General features: G+C 31.2%; 1 protein-coding gene across 8 annotated transcripts in view; it reads left to right on the forward strand.

Annotated features, from left to right (window-relative positions):
• LOC127177437 (eukaryotic translation initiation factor 4 gamma 1) overlaps positions 1-24,329 on the forward strand; it is a 60,847-nt gene that overhangs the window by 24,884 nt on the left and 11,634 nt on the right. For 5 of the 8 annotated variants that reach the window (XM_051129714.1, XM_051129716.1, XM_051129717.1 and 2 more), the window contains 10 exons: positions 8,433-8,525; positions 12,979-13,981; positions 16,990-17,072; positions 17,355-17,550; positions 18,781-18,914; positions 19,021-19,140; positions 20,772-21,155; positions 21,245-21,391; positions 22,964-23,200; positions 23,495-23,599. In XM_051129714.1, coding sequence (XP_050985671.1) covers positions 8,433-8,525; positions 12,979-13,981; positions 16,990-17,072; positions 17,355-17,550; positions 18,781-18,914; positions 19,021-19,140; positions 20,772-21,155; positions 21,245-21,391; positions 22,964-23,200; positions 23,495-23,599 — 2,502 coding nt within the window. Of the gene's footprint in view, positions 1-5,352; positions 5,527-7,814; positions 8,093-8,432; positions 8,526-12,978; positions 13,982-16,989; positions 17,073-17,354; positions 17,551-18,780; positions 18,915-19,020; positions 19,141-20,771; positions 21,156-21,244; positions 21,392-22,963; positions 23,201-23,494; positions 23,600-24,329 lie in introns of those variants that run through there. The other 3 variants (XM_051129720.1, XM_051129721.1, XM_051129722.1) reach the window with 3 other exon arrangements.

Genomic DNA, 24,329 nt, shown 5'->3' on the forward strand with positions numbered 1-24,329 from the left:
TTATGATGTCAGTAAAAACATCTTGTAAACAATGCCATGCAATGCTTTTTTTCCCTTTGGAAACACATTCAGTGTCTAATGTATAGAGAGGACCATTTTGCTAAAGATATGCACTATATTACATATTTATTATAATTTTACTTAACCCGTTGTTGTCACATAAAATAAATCTTTTAATGAAAACAAGTTTTTATTATAGCCACTCTTTAAAAGATTATTTCAACAACAATTTGGAGTAGAAATATTCTTAAATAATTTTTTATTTTGACATAAAATGCCTTTTGTGCAATTTAAGTTTATATGCAACTGTTTTTATTTAAAAATTGATAATTAAATAAAGTTAATTCATTCACTTTTCTGTGTTTCAGTAAAATGGTAATTCTCTCTAGTTTGTTGCTCTCAGACCTGATTGTTGTGCTCATAAGGAACTGATTTTGAATTTCTTCTAAATCGAAGCATTGTGTTTTCAGAAAGCAGTGAGTGTTTTCAAACACAGTGATACAATTGAATGATACAAATGTATCAGACGCATCAAAGGCAGAGCCTCACAATTACAACTTTTGTTGCCGTGATGATGGATTAATCTCCATGGCAACAGTGTAGAGTGCAACAGTTGAGTTCTAAAAGTAACATTTGAAAATTTCAGTGACTTACAGAACTTGCAAGCTTGTTTATTAATGATATATACTTCTGTTGAAGCCACCAGTCTTTTTTTTTTTTTTTTTTTTTTTAAAGAAGTGCAGTTTGTGCTGAAGAACCGCATTACCCATTGATCCTGTGGAGAAATATCCATTCATGTTATACCAGCGGTGACGTCCACTCCAGTAAAGCAATCAAGTCTCATTAGATAATTACGTTGGCTTGGCAAAGCCAACTTACTGAAATCCGACTTAAACTTATAGTTATTATTATTCTTCTGAGGAAAATTATCAACTCTGTCTCCTCCTAGAGCTTTAACTCTACAAACTCCAAACTCAGCCCAGATCTACAGACTGATCTGACTCGGTGTGCTGTATCTTTTCTAACTGATCCGACTTACGGTTTTCCTAAAAATGACAATTAAAACTGGGAAAAATCCCATAGACTTACATTGACAGAATGTTCAAATGAGCAACACTATTCAAACTCCCAGAATCCCTTGAGACTCAATCAAGCTTCCCTTCTATGTACTGTATTTATAATCCATTCAAACTCATTCAAACTCATCTATCTATCTATCTATCAACTAGCCTAGCAACTACAGTCATGCTAGCAACTGGCTAGTCATGCTACAAACATGCTAGCAACTTGCTAATCATGCTAGAAACATTCTAACAACTTGCTAATCATGCTAGAAACATGCTAGCAACTTGTTAATCATGTTAGAAACATGCTAGCAACTGGCTAATCATGTTAGAAACATGCTAGCAACTGGCTAATCATGTTATGAAACATGCTAAAGAACTGGCTAATCATGCTAGAAACATGCTAGCAACTGGCTAATCATGCTAGAAACATGCTAAGCAACTTGCTAATCATGCTAGAAACATGCTAACAACTTGCTAATCATGCTAGAAACATGCTAGCAACTTGCTAATCATGTTAGAAACATGCTAGCAACTTGCTAATCATGTTAGAAACATGCTAGCAACTGGCTAATCATGCTAGAAACATGCTAGCAACTTGCTAATCATGTTAGAAACATGCTAGCAACTTGTTAATCATGTTAGAAACATGCTAGCAACTGGCTAATCATGCTAGAAACATGCTAGCAACTGGCTAATCATGCTAGAAACATGCTAGCAACTTGCTAATCATGCTAGAAACATGCTAGCAACTTGCTAATCATGTTAGAAACATGCTAGCAACTTGCTAATTGCTAATCATCATAGAAACAACATGCTAATCATGCTAGAAACATGCTAAAGAACTTGCTAATCATGCTAGAAACATGCTAGCAACATGCTAATCATGCTAGAAACATGCTAGCAACTTGCTAATCATGCTAGAAACATGCTAGCAACTTGCTAATCATGCTAGAAACATGCTAGCAACTGGCTAATCATGCTAGAAACATGCTAGCAACTTGCTAATCATGCTAGAAACATGCTTGCAAATTGCTAATCATGCTAGAAACATGCTAGCAACTTGCTAATCATGCTAGAAACATGCTAGCAACTTGCTAATCATGCTAGAAACATGCTAGCAACTTGCTAATCATGCTAGAAACATGCTAGCAACTTGCTAATCATGCTAGAAACATGCTAACAACTTGCTAATCATGCTAGAAACATGCTAGCAATCATGCTAATCATGCTAGAAAAATCATGCTAGAAACTTGCTAATCATGTTAGAAACATGCTGCTAATCAGCAACTTGCTAATCATGCTAGAAACATGCTAGCAACTTGCTAATCATGCTAGAAACATGCTAGAACAACTGCTAATCATGCTAGAAACATGCTAGCAACTTGCTAATCATGCTAGAAACATGCTAAAGAACTTGCTAATCATGTTAGAAACATGCTAACAACATGCTAATCATGCTAGAAACATGCTAGCAACTTGCTAATCATGCTAGAAACATGCTAGCAACTTGCTAATCATGTTAGAAACATGCTAGCAACTTGCTAATCATGCTAGAAACATGCTAGCAACATGCTAATCATGCTAGAAACATGCTAGCAACTTGCTAATCATGCTAGAAACATGCTAGCAACTTGCTAATCATGCTAGAAACATGCTAGCAACTTGCTAATCATGCTAGAAACATGCTAGCAACTTGCTAATCATGCTAGAAACATGCTAGCAACTTGCTAATCATGCTAATCATGCTAGAACTTGCTAATCATGCTAGAAACATGCTAGCAACTTGCTAATCATGCTAGAAACATGCTAGCAACTTGCTAATCATGCTAGAAACATGCTAGCAACTTGCTAATCATGCTAGAAACATGCTAGCAACTTGCTAATCATGCTAGAAACATGCTAGCAACTTGCTAATCATGCTAGAAACATGCTAGCAACTTGCTAAATAGAAACATGCTAGCAACTTGCTAATCATGCTAGTAACTTGCTAATCATGCTAGAAACATGCTAGCAACTTTGCTAATCATGCTAGAAACATGCTAGCAACTTGCTAATCATGCTAGAAACATGCTAGCAACATGCTAATCATGCTAGAAACATGCTAGCAATCTGCTAATCATTCTAGAAACATGCTAGCAACGTGCTAATCATGCTAGAAACATGCTAAAGCAACTTGCTAATCATGCTAGAAACATGCTAGCAACTAGCTAATCATGCTAGAAATATGCTAGCAACTTGCTAATCATGCTAGAAACAAACAGCAACTTTGCTAATCATGCTAGAAACAGCAATTTGCTAATCATGCTAGAAACATGCTAGCAACTTGCTAATCATGCTAGAAACATGCTAGCAACTTGCTAATCATGCTAGAAACATGCTAGCAACTTGCTAATCATGCTAGAAACATGCTAGCAACTTTGCTAATCATGCTAGAAACATGCTAGCAACTTGCTAATCATGCTAGAAACATGCTAAGCAACTTGCTAATCATGCTAGAAACATGCTAGCAACTGGCTAATCATGCTAGAAACATGCTAATCATGCTAGAAACATGCTAGCAACTTGCTAATCATGCTAGAAACATGCTAGCAACTTGCTAATCATGCTAGAAACATGCTAGCAACTTGCTAATCATGCTAGAAACATGCTAAAGCAACTTGCTAATCATGCTAGAAACATGCTAGCAAGCAACTTGCTAATCATGCTAGAAACATGCTAGCAACTTGCTAATCATGCTAGAAACATGCTAGCAACTTGCTAATCATGCTAGAAACATGCTAGCAACTTGCTAATCATGCTAGAAACATGCTAGCAACTTGCTAATCATGCTAGAAACATGCTAGCAACTTGCTAATCATGCTAGAAACATGCTAGCAACTTGCTAATCATGCTAGAAACATGCTAGCAACATGCTAATCATGCTAGAAACATGCTAAAGAACTTGCTAATCATGCTAGAAACATGCTAAAGAACTTGCTAATCATGCTAGAAACATGCTAGCAAACTTGCTAATCATGCTAGAAACATGCTAGCAACATGCTAATCATGCTAGCAACTTGCTAATCATGCTAGAAACATGCTAGCAACTGGCTAATCATGCTAGAAACATGCTAGCAACTTGCTAATCATGCTAGAAACATGCTAGCAACTTGCTAATCATGTTAGAAACATGCTAGCAACTGGCTAATCATGCTAGAAACATGCTAGCAACTTGCTAATCATGCTAGAAACATGCTAGCAACTTGCTAATCATGCTAGAAACATGCTAGCAACTTGCTAATCATGCTAGAAACATGCTAGCAACTTGTTAATCATGTTAGAAACATGCTAGCAACTGGCTAATCATGCTAGAAACATGCTAGCAACTTGCTAATCATGCTAGAAACATGCTAGCAACTTGCTAATCATGTTAGAAACATGCTAGCAACTGGCTAATCATGCTAGAAACATTCTAAAGAACTTGCTAATCATGCTAGAAACATGCTAGCAACTTGCTAATCATGTTAGAAACATGCTAGCAACATGCTAATCATGCTAGAAACATGCTAGCAACTGGCTAATCATGCTACAAACATGCTAGCAACTTGCTAATCATGCTAGAAACATTCTAGCAACTTGCTAATCATGCTAGAAACATGCTAGCAACTTGTTAATCATGTTAGAAACATGTTAGCAACTGGCTAATCATGCTACAAACATGCTAACAACTTGCTAATCATGCTAGAAACATTCTAGCAACTTGCTAATCATGCTAGAAACATGCTAGCAACTTGTTAATCATGTTAGAAACATGTTAGCAACTGGCTAATCATGCTACAAACATGCTAGCAACTTGCTAATCATGCTAGAAACATTCTAGCAACTTGCTAATCATGCTAGAAACATTCTAGCAACATGATAACAACTTATTAATCATGTTAAAAATGTGCTAGCAACATGCTAGTAACTTGTTAATGTTAATGTTTCAGTCTGTTAATTATCTATTTGACAGGCTGCATTCAAACTTCAAAAACTTCTTAAACTTCTTAAACTTTTCAAACTTTTTAAAACTTTCTGGTCCGGCTTTATCTGGTTCAATATTTGTAGTCATCTAGTTATTTTGTGGTCAGTTTAAGCAGCATTGTTTTTTTGTACTCATAATCAGCAACTTTAAATCAATAGTTTGTTTGTTTATTTTGAGCGTGAGTGGTTTAGTATGTGGTGTTTTAAGCGTGGGTTTGTGTTATCAGACTTTCTGGGAGCTCACAGCTGGAGCGGTGGACTTTGAGTTCTCATGTTTTGCTCTCAGGCCTCAGTGAGGTTTCATTTTAGAGGAATAGAAACTGAGAAAGAGCAGGGAGAAGGAAAAGAGGAGGAGAAAAGAGAGACGCTGCCTGTGTGACAGAGAAAGAACTACAGCAATGGTTGGGTGTAATGCATGACTAAGTCATTCATTCATTCATTTACTTTTCTCTCTAAAGTAAGTTTTCTTCTTGTGTTCCTTGTGGTGTGATTGCATTAAATGCTGTGTAGACTATAAACATTTGTATATAAAAGCAAGAGTAGGTTTAACATCACTTTTTAACATCCCTTTAAATACTTGAGTCAGTTCGAGAATAATTTCTGCAGTTTTATGTGATTTATTTGAACGAGCAGTTTCATGTCTGTTCTTGTATTGTTCAACTGGTTGAGGTTGATGTGTGATTTACTGTCAAAAATAATTGGTTATAAGCAATTCAGTACTTTAGAGAGAGCAATTATTACAGTAATCTGATTATGGAAGATGTAATTAGTAGCTAGTGATTACTTTTTAAATTACTGACACAACACTGAATGCAACCAGGGTTGTTACTTAAAACTAAAACTATTAAAGCATTTTATAACATATAATAATAAATTATTATATATAATATATTATAATATTTAATATATATTATATTTAATATAATATTAATTGATATGGATATTATTATTATTATACTTAAATGTAAATAAAGCTGAAATATTAGATGAAAAACTTAATTAAACAAAAATATTGTTTATTGTTTAATGTATTGTTTAAGAATTGTTTATTCAAACATTTATTTTAGTGTGAGCTGTATTTTGAGTTAACAAATAAATGCTGTTAGAGTAGAAGTAGTAGAAAGTAGATGTGTTTATTTGATTAAAATGCAGTAAAAATAGTGAAATATTATTTTAATTTAAAATAGATTAAAAGATTGTTTTCTATGTGAATATCTGTTAAACTGCAATTTATTTCTGTGATCAAAGCTGAATTTTCTGCATCATTTCTACTGATTTTATAATTTATAATAAGTTATTTTGTATTTAATATATCATAGATTATCATATTTAATATAATATTAATAATGTTTATTATTATTATTATATTAAAAAATGTTTATTATTATTATTATAATTATTATTATTAAATAAATTTTAAAAATACTAAAATATCAGATGAAAAACTTAAACAAAAATATTGTTTATTGTTTAATAATTGTTCGTTCAAACATTTATTTTAGTGTGAGCTGTTTTTGGAGTTAACAAATAAATGCTGTTTTAGGCTAGTAGACGTAGTAGAAAAATTACTGGTTTTGTAATTTATAATTATTGTATATTTAATATATTATGGATTATCATATTTAATATAATATTAATAATATTTATTATTATTATTATTATTATTATTAAGAAATACATTTTAAAAATGCTAAAATATTAGATGAAAAACTTAATTAAACCAAAATATTGTTTGTTTAATACATTGTTCAAGAATTATTTATTCAAATGCTTTTTTTAGTGTGAGCTGCACAAAATAAGTGCTGTTTTAGACTAGTAAAAAATAATGAAATGTTATTCTAATTTAAAACAGCTGTTTTCTATGTGAATATCTGTTAAACTGTAATTTATTTCTGTGATCAGAACTGAATTTTCAGCATCATTATTCCATATTTTATTTATAATAATAAATTATTATATATTTAGTATATAATAGAAGAATATTAAATATAATATAAACAATATTTATTATTAATATTATTATGCTTAAATACATTTAAATGAAGCTGAAATGTTAGATGAAAAACTTACCTAAACAAAATTGTTTATTGTTTAATATATTGTTTAATAATTGTTTATTCAAACATTTATTTTATTGTGAGCTGAATGTGGAGTTAACAAAATAAATGCTGTTTTAGACTAGTAGAAGAAAATACTAGCAAGTCTCTTCTGCTCACGAAGGCTGCATTCATTTAATTAAAAATGCAGTAAAATGCAGTAAAAAGTGAAATATTATTTTAATTTAAAATAGCTGTTTTTTATGTGAGTATCTGTTAAACTGCAATTTATTTCTGTGATCAAAGCTGAATTTCCAGCATCATCAGTGTCGCACAATTCTTCAGAAATCACTCTAATATGCTGATTTCCTGCTCAGGACACATTTCTGATTATTAGCCATGTTGAAATCACTTGATGTTTTTGTTAAAACAGTGATGGATTGTATTTGTCAGGATTCACAAATGAATAAAACGTTCAAAAGAACAGCATTTATTCAAAACTGAAACCTTTTGAAACGTCTTCAGGGTCACTTTTGATTAATTTTACGCTTGCTTACTGAATAAAAAGTCTTGAAGTCTTAGTCATTCTCTGTGTAAAGTCATTCGGTTCAGTTCTGTCGCTCCACGTGGCTCTTAGTCTCCACCCCGTGTCTCTCTCGCTCTCTCTCTCTCTGAGTGTGTTTGGTGTGGTGGGCGTTTCACATTCCTGTGCACTCATTTCACAAGGCCAAACTCTCTCTCTTTCTCTCTCTCACTCTGTTTTTCCTTCCCTCCTCTCCTGTACGTGAGAGAGAGAGAGAGTTTGAGGCCCGCGTAGGCCCAGGCCGTGTGCCCGCTTTAGCGTGTCTGATTTAGGCTGAGTTTAAACTCTAGCCCCAGGATGAGCCGGGCCTAGCAGAACTCAACCTCTCCGTCCGAGGGGAGGAAGGTAGGGAATGTGCTGCCTCATGCGTGTGTGTGCGTGCGCGCGTTTGCCTCGGAGAGCTGGTGAGTCAATGTATAATTCATTGCGTTGAGTGCAGATAAGTTGGGCAAACAGTCTCATTTGAGTTTGTACGAGGAAAGTTTCCAGGCTGTTTTTTGCTCTTGTGCATTTACTTCTTTATAAGGTGTTGCACAGCGTGCGCGCGCGCGTGTGTGTGTTTGTCAGAGACATTCGTAGCATATTTTGTCTCTCACAGCACTGGGAAATGCTCCTCGGGTTAAATCAGTCGCTGTTGTTGTTTTTCTGTTGTTCATAGTTGTGCTTTACTCTTTTTCCTCGTGTCTGTCTCTCTCAGCCATGTTCTCATTCTCTCTGTTACGTGTGCTCGTTGTCTCTCTGTAGATCAGGATCAGAGACCCTAATCAGGGAGGTCGTGACATCACAGAAGAGATCATGTCAGGAGGTCGCAGCGGCTCCACACCCACACCTCCACAGGTAACGAGCACACGCCTGAACGCCTGAACCCTGAAAATCATCGCTTTGTCATCATTTACTCACACTCGTGTCAGTCCGAATGACTTATAAACTGTCGTTTTTGCATAAACCAAAAATGAGTGTTTTGTCATTTACTCACTCTCGTGTCAGTCCAAAGGACTTAAACTAAAAGTGAATGTTTTGTCATCACTTTCTCACTCTCACGTCAGACCAAATGACTTATAAATTGTCATTTTTGCATAACCCAAAAAGGAACATTTCATTTTCTCACTCTCATGTCAATTCAAATAATTTACAAAAAAAAAAATATATATATTTATTTATTTATTTATTTATTTATTTATTCATTCATTCATTTATTTATTTTTTTATATATATATATATATATATATATATTTTTATATTTTTTTTTTTTTTTTTCTTTCATAAACTAAAAATGAACGTTTTGTCATTATAATGACTTTTAAATAATTTCCATTTTTGTGTAAGGTAAAAATGAATGTTTTGTCAGTTTACTCACTCTCATGTTGGTTTCAATGATTTAGCAACTATTTACATTTTTGCAAAACCTAAAATTTTGTTTTGTTATTTACTCTCATGTTGTCAGTCCAAATGACTTTTTATTTTTGCGTAAAGTAATAAATCCTTTGTCATCACATATTTATTCTCATGTCAGACCAAATGACTTATAAACTGTAATTTTTGCATAACCTAAAAAGGAACATTTCATTTGCTCACTGTCATGTCAGTATGACTTATAAATAATTTATTTTTGCATAAAGTAAAAATTAATGTTTCATTTACTCTCATGTCATTCCAAATGACTTGCAAATCATTTTCATTTTTGCATAAAGTAAAAATGAACATTTTGTTGACATTTTCTCACTCTCATGTCAATCCAAATAATTTACAAATAAATATATATATATATATATATATATATATATATATATATATATATATATATATATATTTGTTTTTTTGTTTTGTTTTTTTTGTTTTGTTTTTTTGTTTTTTCATAAACTAAAAATGAACGTTTTGTCATTATAATGACTTAATGAATAATTAATTTCCATTTTTGTGTAAGGTAAAAATTAATGTTTTGTCAGTTTACTCACTCTCAAGTTGGTTTCAATGATTTAGCAATTATTTACATTTTTGCAAAAACTAAAATTTTGTTTTGTTATTTACTCTCATGTTGTCAGTCCAAATGACTTTTTATTTTTGCGTAAAGTAATAAATACTTTGTCATCACACATTTATTCTCATGTCAGACCAAATGACTTATAAACTGTTGTTTTTGCATAAACTAAAAGTGAATGTTTTGTCATCATTTTCTCATTCTCACGTCAGACCAAATGACTTAAATTGTAATTTTTGCAAAACCTAAAAAAGAACGTTTTATTTACTCTCTCATGTCAGTACAACGACTTATAATTTATTTTTGCATAACTAAAAATTAACTTAATTTACTCAGTCTGAATGACTTAAACAAAAAGTTAATATTTTGTTATAATTTTTGCACCCTCATAAATGACCTATAAATAATTTTCATTTTTGCATTAACTAAAAATGAACATTTTATTGTCATTTTCTCACTCTCATGTCAATCCAAATAATTTATGAAAAACTAAAAACGTTTTGTCATCATTATAATGACTTATAAATCAAGGTAAACAAATTGAGTTTTAATGATTTATCAATTATTTAGATTTTTGCAGAAACTAAAAATGTATGTATTGTCTTGTACTCGTATGTCAGCCAAAATGACTTTTTTTTTTTTTTTGCGTAAAGTAAAAAATGTTTTGTCATCATTTACTCATTCTCATGTTGGTCTAAATGACTTATTAATTTTTTTAGCATAAAAAATAACATTTATTTACTTTTGTCTTTGGTAATAATTTAATAATGTTAATTTTAACTAAATATTAACGTTTCATCATTTACCCGCACTCATGTTGGTCCGAAGTACTTATTAATATAATTTTAATTTTTCCATAAACAAAATCAGGGTTTTTTTTTTCATCATTTACTCTCATGTCAGTCCAAATAATTTATTTTAAAATAATAATTTTTACATAAACTAAAAATGCAAAAACTAAACTTATGTTGTCAGTCCAAATGACATTTTTATTTTTGCGTAAAGTAACGAATATTTTGTCATTACTTATTTATTCTCATGTCAGTCCATGTAAACTACCACTTTATGTAAACTAAAAGTGAATGTTTTGTCATAATTTTCTCACTCTCACGTCAGACCAAATGACGTATAAATTGTCATTTTTGCATAACCATGTCAGTACGACTAACCGTACGCATACGGTTACAGTACGCATAACCATGTCATGTCAGTACGACTTATAAATAATTAATTTTTGCATAAACTAAAAATTAATGTTTCATTTACTTTCATGTCAGACCAAATGACTTAAAACTAGAAGTGAATGTTTTGTCATAATTTTCTCACATTCATGTCGGTCTAAATTACTAATAAATATTATTCATTTTTGCATAAACTAAAAATGAACATTTTGTTGTAATTTTCTCACTCTCATGTCAATCCAGATAATTAAAGGAAAAAAAAATTGCATAAGCTTACAATGAACGTTTTGTCGTCATTGACGTAATTTCCATTTTTGTTGTAAGGTAAAGATGATTTTTTTATTTTTGTCTGTTGTTTACTCACTCTCATGTTGTTTTTAATGATTTATTAATTATTTAAATTATGTAAACTAAAAATGAATGTTTTGTCATCATTTTCTCACTCTCACGTCAGACCAAATGACTTATAAATTGTAATTTTTGCATAACCTAAAAAGGAACATTTCATTTGCTCACTGTCATGAATATTATTCATTTTTGCATTAACTAAAAATTTACATTTTGTTGTCATTTTCTCACTCTCATGTCAATCCAGATAATTTATTAAAAAAAAATTGTTTTGCATAACTTAAAAAGGAACGTTTTATTTACTCGCTCTCATGTCAGTAAAATGACTTATTTATTTTTGCATAAACTAAAAATTTGTTTCATCGTCATTTACTCACTCTCATGTCAGTCCAAATGACTTAAACTAAAAGTGAATGTTTTGTCATAGTTTTCTCACCCTCATAAATGACTTATAAATAATTTCCATTTTTGTGAAAGGTAAAAAATGTTGGTTTTCATGATTTATCAATTATTTACATTTTTGCAAAAAATAAAAATTCATGTTTTGTCGTTTACTCATATGTCAGTCCAAATTACTTTTTTTTTTTTTTTTTGCTTAATGTAAAAAAAAAATCATTTACTCACGCTAATTTAATTTACATTTTTGTTCATTTTTGCGTAAACTAAATATTAATGTTTCATCATTTACTCACTCATGTTGGTCCGAAGTACTTATTAATAATTTTCATTTTTTCGTAAACAAAATCAATGTTTTGTCATCATTTACTCTCATATTGGTCCAAGTTACTAATTTTCATTTTTCCATTAACTAAAAATTAACATTTCGTTGTCATTCAATCTAAATAATTTTGGATAATGAAAATGAAAATCATAATTTTTACATAAACTAAAAATGTTGTCATCATTATAGTGAGTTATAAATAATTTCCATTTTTGTGTAAGGTAAAAATGTATGTTTTGTCATTTACACTCATGTTGTCAGTCCAAATGACTTTTCATAAAGTAAAAAATAATGTTTTGTAGATTTTCTTATTGTCATGTTGGTCCAAATAACATTTAATTAATTAATTAATTAATTTAGTTAGTTTTGTATAAATGAAAAAATAACATTTTGTCATCATTTACTTTCATGTTGGTCCAAATGACTTAAAAATATATATATATTTTTTTTTTTTTTTTTTTTATATATATTTTTTTATCTTTTTTAGTATATATATTTTTTATTTATTAAAAAATATATATCCTAAAAAAGAATGTTTCATCATCATTTACTCAATCTCCTGTCGATCCAAATGACTAAATATTTTAATTTTGGCGTAAACTAAAAATTTACAAAATTAACATCAATTACTCTCATGGTGGTCCGAAGTACTTATTAATAATTTTCTTTTTTCCATAAAAGAAAAAAAAATCTTTGTTTTGTCATTTAAATAACAATTTAGATTTTTTGCAAAACTTTTTCTTTTTCTCGTTCTTATGTTGGTCCAAATAATTAAAACTAAAAACTAAAAAAATGAATGTTTTGTCATTATTTACTCACTCTCACGTCTTGACAAAATTACTTATATTTGTAATTTTATCAGAATTTACTCACTTTCATGTCAGTCCAAATTACTTTTAAATAATTTAAATTTTTGCCTAAACTAGCAATAAATTGTCATTCACTCACTCTCATGTTAGTTTAAATGATTTATCATTTTTGTATAAATTAAAAATGCACTTTTAGTCCTTTACTTACCTTTACTTACTCTATTTTTTTTTTTGCATAAAAAAAAACAAACAGCCCAATGGTGACAACGCCACACCTGCGATCGCCATAACAACCAGAGCGGAATTTCCCATCCCTCCGGGTGAAAGCCCGCTACCTGACGCCCCACCGACTCCGCCCCCTACCAGTCCGATAAGCGATACGGTAGATGCTCCGCCCCCAGCGCCTGCAGACGACGCCCACGCCACACCCCCTGTGGTAGAACCGCCCACCTCTAACGGTGCAGAAGCCACACCTGCTAAAAGCAAAGAGGAGGGGCCTGTGACTGTAACACTGCCTGTGCCCGCCCCCCAGGCGGAGCCTGCGCTGGAATCACCAATAGCACAGCCCGAAGAGCTCCAGCTGTTCAACGGAGTCCCGGCAGGCTCCGCCCACAGAGACGTCAGTCCTATCGCCGAGCCGGACGTCACGAAAGAAGCGCCGCCGGTTACCGCCGATATCCCTGATAGGACTGTCAAAGAAATCCCTCCTCAGGTTGTCAAGGAGACTCCCGTTGCGGTTGTTAAGGAAGTGCCAGCTCCTGTTGTCAAGGAGCCTATTCCTCCGGTTGTCAAGGAGACCCCTGCTCCTGTCGTCAAGGAGACGGCTGCTCCTGTCGTCAAGGAGACGGCTGCTCCTGTCGTCAAGGAGACGGCTGCTCCTGTCGTCAAGGAGACGGCTGCTCCTGTCGTCAAGGAGACGGCTACTCCTGTCGTAAAGGAGACCCCCGCTCCTGTCGTCAAGGCGACTGTCCCTGTGGTTGCCAAGGAAACGCCTACACCGGTTGATGTCGAAGCCCTTCCGCAGGTCACCCAGGAGACTATCGCCAAGGAGACGCCTGTTGTTAAGGAGACGCCTGTCGAAACTCCGCCTGTCGTCATGGAAACACCATCAGTCGCTGCCAAGGAAACCCCTGAACCACTTTTCAAAGAAGCCACTGCCCCTTCAGAGGTCGTTTCTAAAGCCACGCCCCCTCCAACGGAAGAGCGAGAGGACACGCCCACCACACAGACCACTCCCTCTGAGAGTACTATGCAAGGTGTGTGTCTTAAGAGCACAGATTAAGGACAAATTCAGAATTGCATACTAGCATACCACTACTGGGCAACATTTCAAATATTTAAGTTGAAGTCCTAAATTTAAGAAAACTAAAATTCAAACAAATATAATGCATATAAAAGTATGCTACAATTCAAACTAAAAAAAAAAAAAACCTACTAGCATATTCAATTTTCTGTTCTTCCGAAAAAACGCATATGAAAATTTTTGACTCAGTGTGCAAAACTGGTATGCTAGTAGTACTTTTTTTTTTTTTTTAATTATTTTTGTTACATGTTTTTACTTTTATGTTTAGATATTTTGAGCATTATATTAATTTAAATTTTAGTTTTATTAAATTAAAAGATAAAAGATATTATTATTATTATTATTATTATTATTATTTTTATTTTTTTAGTTTAATTTTAATTTTAGTGATGTTATTATGTTTTTTTAATATATACTTTTTCTTTGCTTTATTTTCACTTTATTTATTTCAGCTTGGCAAATTTTTAAATGTTGCCTTGGCAACAAACTAAAATAAATAGAAACTAACTAAAATTAAGTAAAATTTTAAGTTAAGATTTTTTTTTTTATCTAAAATTTATATCTTTAGTTTTGTTTTCAAATTTCACTTTTTTTTAATTCTAGGAAACAACACCACCACATTTCAAGTTTTCAATCTGTTATTTTTATTTATTTTTTATTTTTTTTTTTTTAGTTTTAGTGATTTTTATTATATGGCCTTTAAATATTTTTATTTAGCTTTATTTTTATTTTTATTTGAGTTTTAGTAGCTTTAGTACTTTAGCATGGACACAAATTTGAAACGTAGTGGCAGCTAACTAAAATAAATAAGTTTTTCATCTAATATTTATATTTTAGTTTAGTTTTATTTCAATTTTCAGTAGTTTTAATTGTTAACCAAAATTAAGTAAAATTTTAAGTTGTTACTTTTTTTTATGTGATATTTATATTTTAGTTTGGTTTTATTTTCAAATTTCACTTTTTTTTAATTATAGGAAACAACACCACGACATTTCAAGTTTTACATATTTTATTTTTACAATTATTATTATTATTTTTTTAGTTTTAGTGATTTTATTATATGGTCTTTAAACATTTGAATTTAGCTTTATTTTTATTTTATTTGAGTTTTATTAGCTTTAGTGCTTCAGTTTGGACACAAATTTGAAATGTAGCTAAAATAAATATTTTAAAGTATTTTAAGTTTTTCACCTAATATTTATATTTTAGTTTCGTTTTATTTCAAATTTTCAAATTTATCAACAAAACGACATTTTAAGTGTTGCCACAAGGGGAGCCATAGTGGACGTTAACGCAAACGTTTTTTTTTTTTCAGTCAGTCGTACAGAGCAACAGTTCAAAGAGATACTTTGAGCACGTTTTTATCTTGCTACGTGAATAAATGCATCTAGTTTAATAATATTTGACGGAACCTCTAGCGGCCCCTGGAGTTTGGAGGATTGATACCAACACAGCAGTGGCGGCTACTGGTCTGTCAAATAGGGGAAGCTCATTTTCGGCCTACATCATAAAATTGTCTATTTATTTATTCACAAGAATGTGCCTTATTGTCATAAGTAAGTCACAATGCAAACAATCGTAAAAAAAAAAGCTTTAGTTTTATTATGCAAAATATGATGTATTTTTTCTTTTAGTCAGATGCTACTATATAGTATAAATATTTTGCAATTTAAATAAGGTTATTATGGAGATTTATTTATTTATTTATTTATAAAGTATTTTAATAGAAATATAAGGTTTCATTATGTTATGTTAAAATTTTTCAAGATTACTATATATATATATTAATTTATAGTCATCCTCCATGTTAATATTTAATGTAGTAATCTATATATATATATATTGATTACTACATTAAATATTAACATGAATGAATGAATGAACGATCTAAAAAAATATTAAACTCTGTAAAAGTGAAACAAGGAATGTGGTGTATAATTGTGTGAAATGTATGATGAAAATCAAGCAATTTCGCCAAGCAAATATAAAGAAATAGGTTGCAGCAGTTTTTATTTCGACTGAACTTGAGAAATCCGCGATGGGACTGAGCGCGAATAGCTTCAGCGATTCCTTATAGTACAAAATCGCTGTCAGTCAAAAGGAGATGCAATCTTTCGACAGACCCTCCAATCATCACGCAGAAGCTCGGAGTCCAGGCCAGCCCACTCCTCATTTGCTCCTCATTCACCCCCAGAGACGCTGAGCGTCCGTGGGCGGGACATAATCGCAGCGTTTATCCAATGACCGTCTAGTTTCAAAGCACTGAAAAAAAACGTTCAAAGCAGCCGCATTGAAGTCAATGGACGCTGGGCTTCAACGGGGGAAATGCACTGTGACGCTACGGGAATGTATGAGAAGTTAGATAGTTAGATATAGCAAGTCAGCCGACCTGCTATATCTAACTGATTCTGAACGAACTCGTCTTTGAGATGAACGTTTTCTAACGCATTTTTAGTCAATAAAATGTTAATACAATAGTACATAATTTGACCATTCATTTTGTGACATTATAGGGGAAGCTGAGCTTCCCTTGCAGTCTTAAAGAAATCGCCACTGCAACACAGTAACACGTGTAAAGTACTATGGCTGCATCCGAAATCACATACTCTCTGATAAATATTTTTTGACCATGTGACCATACAGGGTACCATTTGCATAGTAAAGCATCCATCAGATACACAACTCATTTTGAGACTTTTTGCGTGCTATTTTATGAATACTGTTACTGTTATGTTTTGTTTTTACATACTACGTAGTAGAAAGTGCGAGATTTTGGATGCAGCCTGAATGGTAAACCAACAGTTAGTGTTTGCATAATTGCATAAGAGTGTGTTTCTGGCCTGAAGCTCCTTCCACTGCTGGAATTTGTGCTTTATGTCATGGTTAGCGAACGCTGTTGATGTCTGTTTGATTTCATAGTGCATTTATCTTCATACTCAGTCTGTGATTGTGTGTTTGCAGTGGTTTCTGTGCCAAAGAAGAAGAGAAAAATGAAAGACCTGAACAAGAAGGAGGCAGGAGATCTGCTTGATGCCTTTAAGGAGGTCTGTGGATGAACTGTGTGAACCGTTCGTTGCCAGAACGTATTTCTTTGTAATCTCTAATAACAGAATAGTTCAAGGCCTGTACCATTTACATTTTATGCAAAGCAACTTGCATTGCTCTGAGCGATTTGAATCCATTTTTCAAACCTTTACGGGCTTTAATGTAAATTTGGAAGTACAGATTTCACTTGCAATGCAAAGTTAAAATATCACAGATTTGACTTTGGTCTAGTATGGAATGATTCAGTGTGATAAACCTACATGTGTTGTCCTGTTTTAAAGCCCACACCACCTGAGCCAGAGGCCACACCCCCTGTCAAGGCGGAGCCAGAGAGCACCGCCCCCGTGGCCCCGCCCCCTGCCGAGGAGGTGGAGGAGACGTGGGAGGAGAAAGAGGATAAACTTGATGCTGAAAACATCAAACCGCAGAGTCCCACCCCGGGCACACCCACCGAACAGAAATACCAGTACAAAGAAGGTAAATGAGCATCTGATTCATTTCAGAGATGTATAAGGTATTCAGGTCGATTAATCATTACTGACTATGGTTGAAAATGAGTGACAGATACATTGGGCAAGCCGATGAGTTCTTATGATGACTCTTGAGTAGCTTCACAAAACCAGAAAGGTGCATGAAAGACGGAAATACTTAATGAACACAATAACTGAACCAAGAGCACTTGTGGAGTGGAGAAATTAAAATAATCAAAATTTAAATGTATAAAAAAAAAAAAACATTTTTATTTTTTTTTTGTTTATTTATTTATTTATTTGGACAATTGTTTTGGTGCTATATATTTTATTTAATTAAATTTTTCTGATAAAATGTTGTTTTGTTTTTGTTTTTCATTTAATAAATAAAATATTTATTGAGTAAACTAAAAACTATAACAAATTCATTTTTTATAAATTATTTAGAATTTTTTTTATATAATTAAATTTTACATTTTTTTATTGAATTTGAATTATTTAAATTAAAAAATAATTTAATAAAAACACCTTTATATTTTTATATAGATTTGGAAGTAGAAGATTCCAATAAGAATATGCATTCTTATTATTCAGTGTTATTATTGTTAACTAAAACTAAAACCATTTAAAAATATATATTATTTAAATAAATAAAAAAATAAATAAAATAATAATAATAATAATAATAATAATAAAAAATTGAAAAAATAAATTAATTAAATAAAACTTAAATGTTTTATTTAATTTGATGCACTAAAATAACTAATATAAACTTTGTAGACATTTTAAAAAAAAAAATTGAAAAAATACTAAAAAAAAATAAAAATGTAAACATATCAATATTAATTAGAATTATAATAGTATCTCTCTGATGCTTAAATAACACTCATTAACATGCATGATCACATAGATGTACATTTTTAAACGTGTATCATATATACTTGTTTGTGTTTATGCATTGTTTACAATAATTACAAAACTTATTTAAAATAATGTTAGTTATTTTTCAGACAATTCTTCATTTATCCTGGTAGGAAATAAACTTCCAGAAACAATAAAATGCATCTTTTAAATTTCTTTTTAAATAAATCATCCAGGCTGATGCATTGCCAGAAAAAAAATAGATGAAATTGTGCTCATTTTGTGATTTAACAAAAGTCTGCATTTCAGAAACGACAAACTGTCCAATTTTTGAACTGCATTATATGCATCAACATGAAATCTGTGTCTGTAACAGAACAATGGAAACCCCTGAACCCCGAGGAGAAGAAGAAATACGACCGAGAGTTTCTACTCGGCTTCCAGTTCATCAGCGCCAGCATGCACAAACCCGAGGGTCTGCCGCAGATCTCAGACGTGGTGCTGGAAAAGGTAGCTAAAGCTCTATCACACACAAACACACACACACACACACACACACACACACACACACACCTCTACCTACCTGATGTGTTGACATGGCTTTCTCTTTCTGCAGGCCAATAAAACTCCTCTGCGACAGCTCGATCCGAGTCGTTTGCCTGGAATGAACTGTGGTCCAGATTTCACGCCATCGTTTGCCAATCTCGGCCGTCCGTCAGCCGGAGGGCGTGGCCCGGTCAGTTACCATGGCAACCTCACCGGAATGCGTGCTTTTGTGTTTATATTTTATAAACATATGTTACACTGCACTGTTTTTAATGTAAACTGATAATCGGAGGAATGTTTAAATGAATTTTTTTTTTTTTTTTTTTTTTTTTTTTTTTTAAGTATTACCTAAATTTTGTTTAAACAATAGAACTGCTGTTGCATAAAATTAGTTAATGAAAATATATTTATTAATTTCATAAAATAAATGATTAATTAAAATAAATACATTATTTATTTATTATGTTTTTTAATGATAGCCTTGCTGCTGCAGTGGTGGAAAAGATAAATAACAAAAGAAAGGAAAATAAATAATTTATTTATAATTATAAATAACATAATTATTTATGATTGCCTTGCTGCTGACATGGCACTAAAACATTATAAATAAATTCATTAATTTAATTAAATCAATTATCTAGAATTTATTTTAGTAAAGCAAATAACTTTATTTATGTATTTATTTTGTTAAAAAATAGTCCTGTTGCATAAAATTAATTAAAAAATATATATATAATATAATATAATATATATATATATATATATATATATATATATATATATATATATATATATATATATTATATATATATATATATATATTTAATAACATAGATTGATAATAATGTATTTATTTTAGTTAATTTATTATTTTTTTTAATAATAGCCTTACTGCTGCAATGGCGGAAAAATTATAAATAAGGAAAGTAAATGAATTGTTCATAATTAACTTTAATAAAATAAATGAGAAGTTGTTTCTTTGAATTAATGATTTTTTAACAGCAGTCGTGCTGCTGCCATGGTGCTAAAATTCTGCATTCATAAATAAAAATAAATTAATTATTTAGCATTTAATTTAATTATTATTTTTAACAATTGCCTTGCTGCTGATATGGCATTAAAAAATTATAAATAAATAAATTAATTAATTAATATAAATTATTTAGAAGTTATTTTAGTAAAGTAAATAACTTTCATATTTTATTTTTTAACAATAGTCCTGCTATGCATAAAATTAATTAATGAAAATATATTATTTGTTTATTAATACAATAAAATAAATGTATAAAGTATTTATTTTAGTTAATTTATTATATTTTTTAATAATAGTTTTGCTGCTGCAATGGCAGAAAAATATAAATAAATAAATAAATAAAGGAAAGGAAATTACTTATAATTAATTTTAATAAAATAAATGAGAAAATATTTATTTTAATTAATTTATTGTTTTTTAATAATAGTCGTGCTGCAACCATGGTGCTAAAAATTCTGCATTCATAAAAAAAAAAATATTATAATTTATTTTAATAATAATTATTTATTAACAGTTGCCTTGCTGCTGACATGCCATTAAATAAATTGTAATAATTAAATGAATAACTTGCTATAAATAGCAAAAAAAATTGCTATAATTAAATTAATTAATTAAAATAAATTACTAATTATTTTAATTAAATAAATTATGGATAATTTATGTAATTTATTATGTCTAATGATAGCCTTAAAATAATAAATTAATCTAAATGAGTAAATTATAATTTATTGAAATAAATAAAATGATAAATAAATGTAATAAATAAATAAATTTTTGTGTCTCACTAGCCGTCTGGTCTGAGCGGCCCTCGTCGTTCAGGTCAAGGTCAGCGTGGGAAGGAGCCGCGGAAGATCATCGCTAGCGTTTCTCTCACCGAAGACGTCCAGCTGAACAAAGCGGAGAAGGCCTGGAAACCGTCGGTGAAGCGCAGCGGGCGCCCCGACGAGGACGACCCAGATTTCTTGAAGACGCAGGATCTGTTCAAACGCGTGCGGAGCGTCTTGAACAAACTGACGCCGCAGATGTTCCAGCCGCTGATGAAGCAGGTGACCGAACTCACCATCGACACGGAGGAGCGTCTCAAAGGAGTGATCGACCTCATCTTCGAGAAGGCCATCTCTGAGCCCAACTTCTCCGTCGCCTACGCCAACATGTGCCGCTGCCTTATGGGGGTGAGAGCGAGCGAAACGCTGCAAATGCAAAAGCAGGTTTTTCAGCGTCTGGTTTGTGTTAATGTTTTATGGTCCGTCTCTCGTCGCAGCTGAAAGTTCCCACCTCGGATAAACCTGGAGTGACGGTGAATTTCAGGAAGCTGCTGCTGAATCGTTGTCAGAAAGAGTTTGAGAAGGACAAAGATGATGATGAAACGTTCGAGAAGAAGCAGAAAGAGCTGGATGCCGCCACAGGGGTACGAACAACACACACACAAAGATCTGAGCGGACTGATGTCATGTTTAATATGTAGGGCTTGTGGTAGGGCAGTCTTTTTTTCAGATTTAAAATTGGGTATATTATTTAGGTAATTTTTTTATTTAATTATTTAGTAATTTCAATTACATGTTTTCTGTGCTGCTTTGTTGGGCTGCAAAATTTAGCCAATTATTTAGTGATTATATATCAATTATATAACAACTGTTGTTATAGTTACTATTATTATTACTTAATAGAAGTTAATATTACTAAAAAATTAATAGAAGTAATTAAAACAAGAAATATTTATAATGTAATATTTCACTGTAATATGTAAAAAGAAAACAAGCAATTTAAGAAAAATGTAATAATAATAAAAGGAAGATTAAGAAGAAGAATAATGTTTGTTATTTTACATTTTTATTTTATAAATAAAAAAATAAGAAAATATATGTAAAACTTATTATAATTCATTAGCATGTTTTTATCTCTCTCTCTCTCTCTCTCTCTCTATATATATATATATATATATATATAAACTATTATTATTATTATTATTATTATTATTATTTAAAACCGAATTTAAAATAAAATTATAATAGAACTATTTTTATTCAATTTTTGGCAGTTGTATTTATATTTGTACTATTTTTTTTTATTATTATTATTAAAAATATAAAACACTAAGAAATTTTATGTTTGTAAAATTTTCCTGTAAAATAATGATTTAAATTATTTATATGTATACATAGTTGGGCATAATACAAAAAAATATGCCTAACTATGAAATAAAATAAATATGAACTAAAATTTTATATATAAAATAATAAAACAATAGAAAAATGAAAATAAAAGTAATATAAACAAAAAATACGACAAAACTGAAATTAAAATAAAATTACAGTAAAATTCTTTTTATTCCATTTTTGGCAGTTGTATTTATAGTTGTACTATTTTTATTGATGATGATAATAATAAAAATTATTATTATTATTATTGTTGTTGTTGTTCTAATTATTTTTATTTTTTATTACTATTATTCATTAAAAATATAAAACAAACTTAGAAATTTAACTTTTGTCAAATGTCCCTGTAAAATAATTAAGTCATTTAATATATATGTATAAATAGTTGGGAATAATAAAAAAAATGCCCATTTATATTTGCATTTTTATTGTATTATTATTTTGATTTTGTTTTTAGTGTTTTCCCCCCTTTTTATTATAAATCAGTATAACTATTATTATTACTAATAATAGTATAAAACAATATAAATTGTTATATTTTATTGTAAAGAATTAAATTTTTTTGTTTTTGTTTTTGTTTTTTACTGTGAACTTTAAAGTTACAATACTAAAATTTCTGGCTGCCGTAATGTTTTGATGGCATTAAGACAGAAATGTCTACTTAATGTCTTTTTCATTAAATCATGAGGGGAAAAAACGCTTTTTATTCTAACACATGTAGTGTAAGACAGTATTTGTATATGTATATAGTTGTATGAACATGCTTATATATTTATATGGCACGCTTTAATTTACGATGTCACTTCCTGTCTCTGTCACTTCAGGAAGAGGAGAAGCAGAGGTTGAAGGAGGAGCTGGAGGACGCCAAAGACAAAGCCCGACGACGGTCGCTAGGTAACATCAAGTTCATTGGTGAGTTGTTCAAGCTGAAGATGCTGACGGAGACCATCATGCACGACTGCATCGTCAAACTGCTGAAGAACCACGACGAGGAGAGTCTGGAGTGTCTCTGCCGCCTGCTGTCCACTATCGGGAAAGATCTGGACTTCGAGAAGGCCAAGGTGACACACACACACACACACACACATATATATATATATAATATTTCACTATATATAATATAGTATTTTGTACTAAATAGAATTTTGTAATACAGTTATTGTCAATACAATTATTTAAATTATATAAATTAATATATTTTATGCATACAAATACAGAAAATATTTTTACAATAGCTTTTTTTTTGGCAGTTCTTTTTTGTTAAGATTATTTAAAAGTGTTATTTAAAATATTTATTTCAACAATGAATAATTGAGGACTCACACACGTTCTGCTGTATTTCTTTGTCTTTTCAGCCCCGAATGGATCAATATTTCAACCAGATGGAGAAAATTATTAAGGAGCGGAAAACCTCTTCCAGAATTCGCTTCATGCTGCAGGACGTTATTGATTTACGACGGGTAAACCATTGAAATATACTCTGAGTGTGTGTGTATGTGTGAGCCGTGCTCTCGTCCACTGTAGTCTCAGCTCTGGCTGCGGTGGGCGGGGCTTCGGCTGACATCAGATCAGCAGTTTAATGCAGAGCCGCTTTTGAAGATGAGTGACTCTGTGCCATACGCTGATACAGGTTTGGTGCTCCCCTCCCGCAAACAATGACGCATGCAATATTGTGAAATATTTTAACAGTTAAAAACAGCTGTTTTCTGTGTGAATATCTGTCAAAGTGTAATTTGTTTCTGTGATCAATGCTGAAAATGTTTAGACTTTATTTTAGTAATATTTTAACTTTATTCATCCTAGTATTTCGACTTTTTTCTCGAAATATTTAGAATTTATTCTTGTAGTATTTTGACTTTACTCTCAGTAATTTGACTATTTTGGTGTATATAGACTTTATTCTCAGAGTATTTAAACTTTTTTTCGGAGCATTTAGACTTTTCTCTTGAAATATTTTGACTTTACTCTCGTAGTATTTGGACTTTACTCTTGAAGTATTTCGACATTACTCTCGTAGTATTTTCAGTTTTCACTTGTAGTATTTTGACTATTTTCGTAGCATTTCGACTTTACTCTCGTAGTATTTTGACTTCTCAGAGTATTTAGACTATTCTCTGAGAATTTCAACTTTTTTCGGAGTATTTCAACTTTACTCTCGAGGTATTTTGACTTTATTCTCATAGTATTTCG

Source organism: Labeo rohita, chromosome 15 (genome assembly GCF_022985175.1).
Source record: "Labeo rohita strain BAU-BD-2019 chromosome 15, IGBB_LRoh.1.0, whole genome shotgun sequence".
NCBI classification, from domain to species: Eukaryota; Metazoa; Chordata; class Actinopteri; order Cypriniformes; family Cyprinidae; genus Labeo; species Labeo rohita.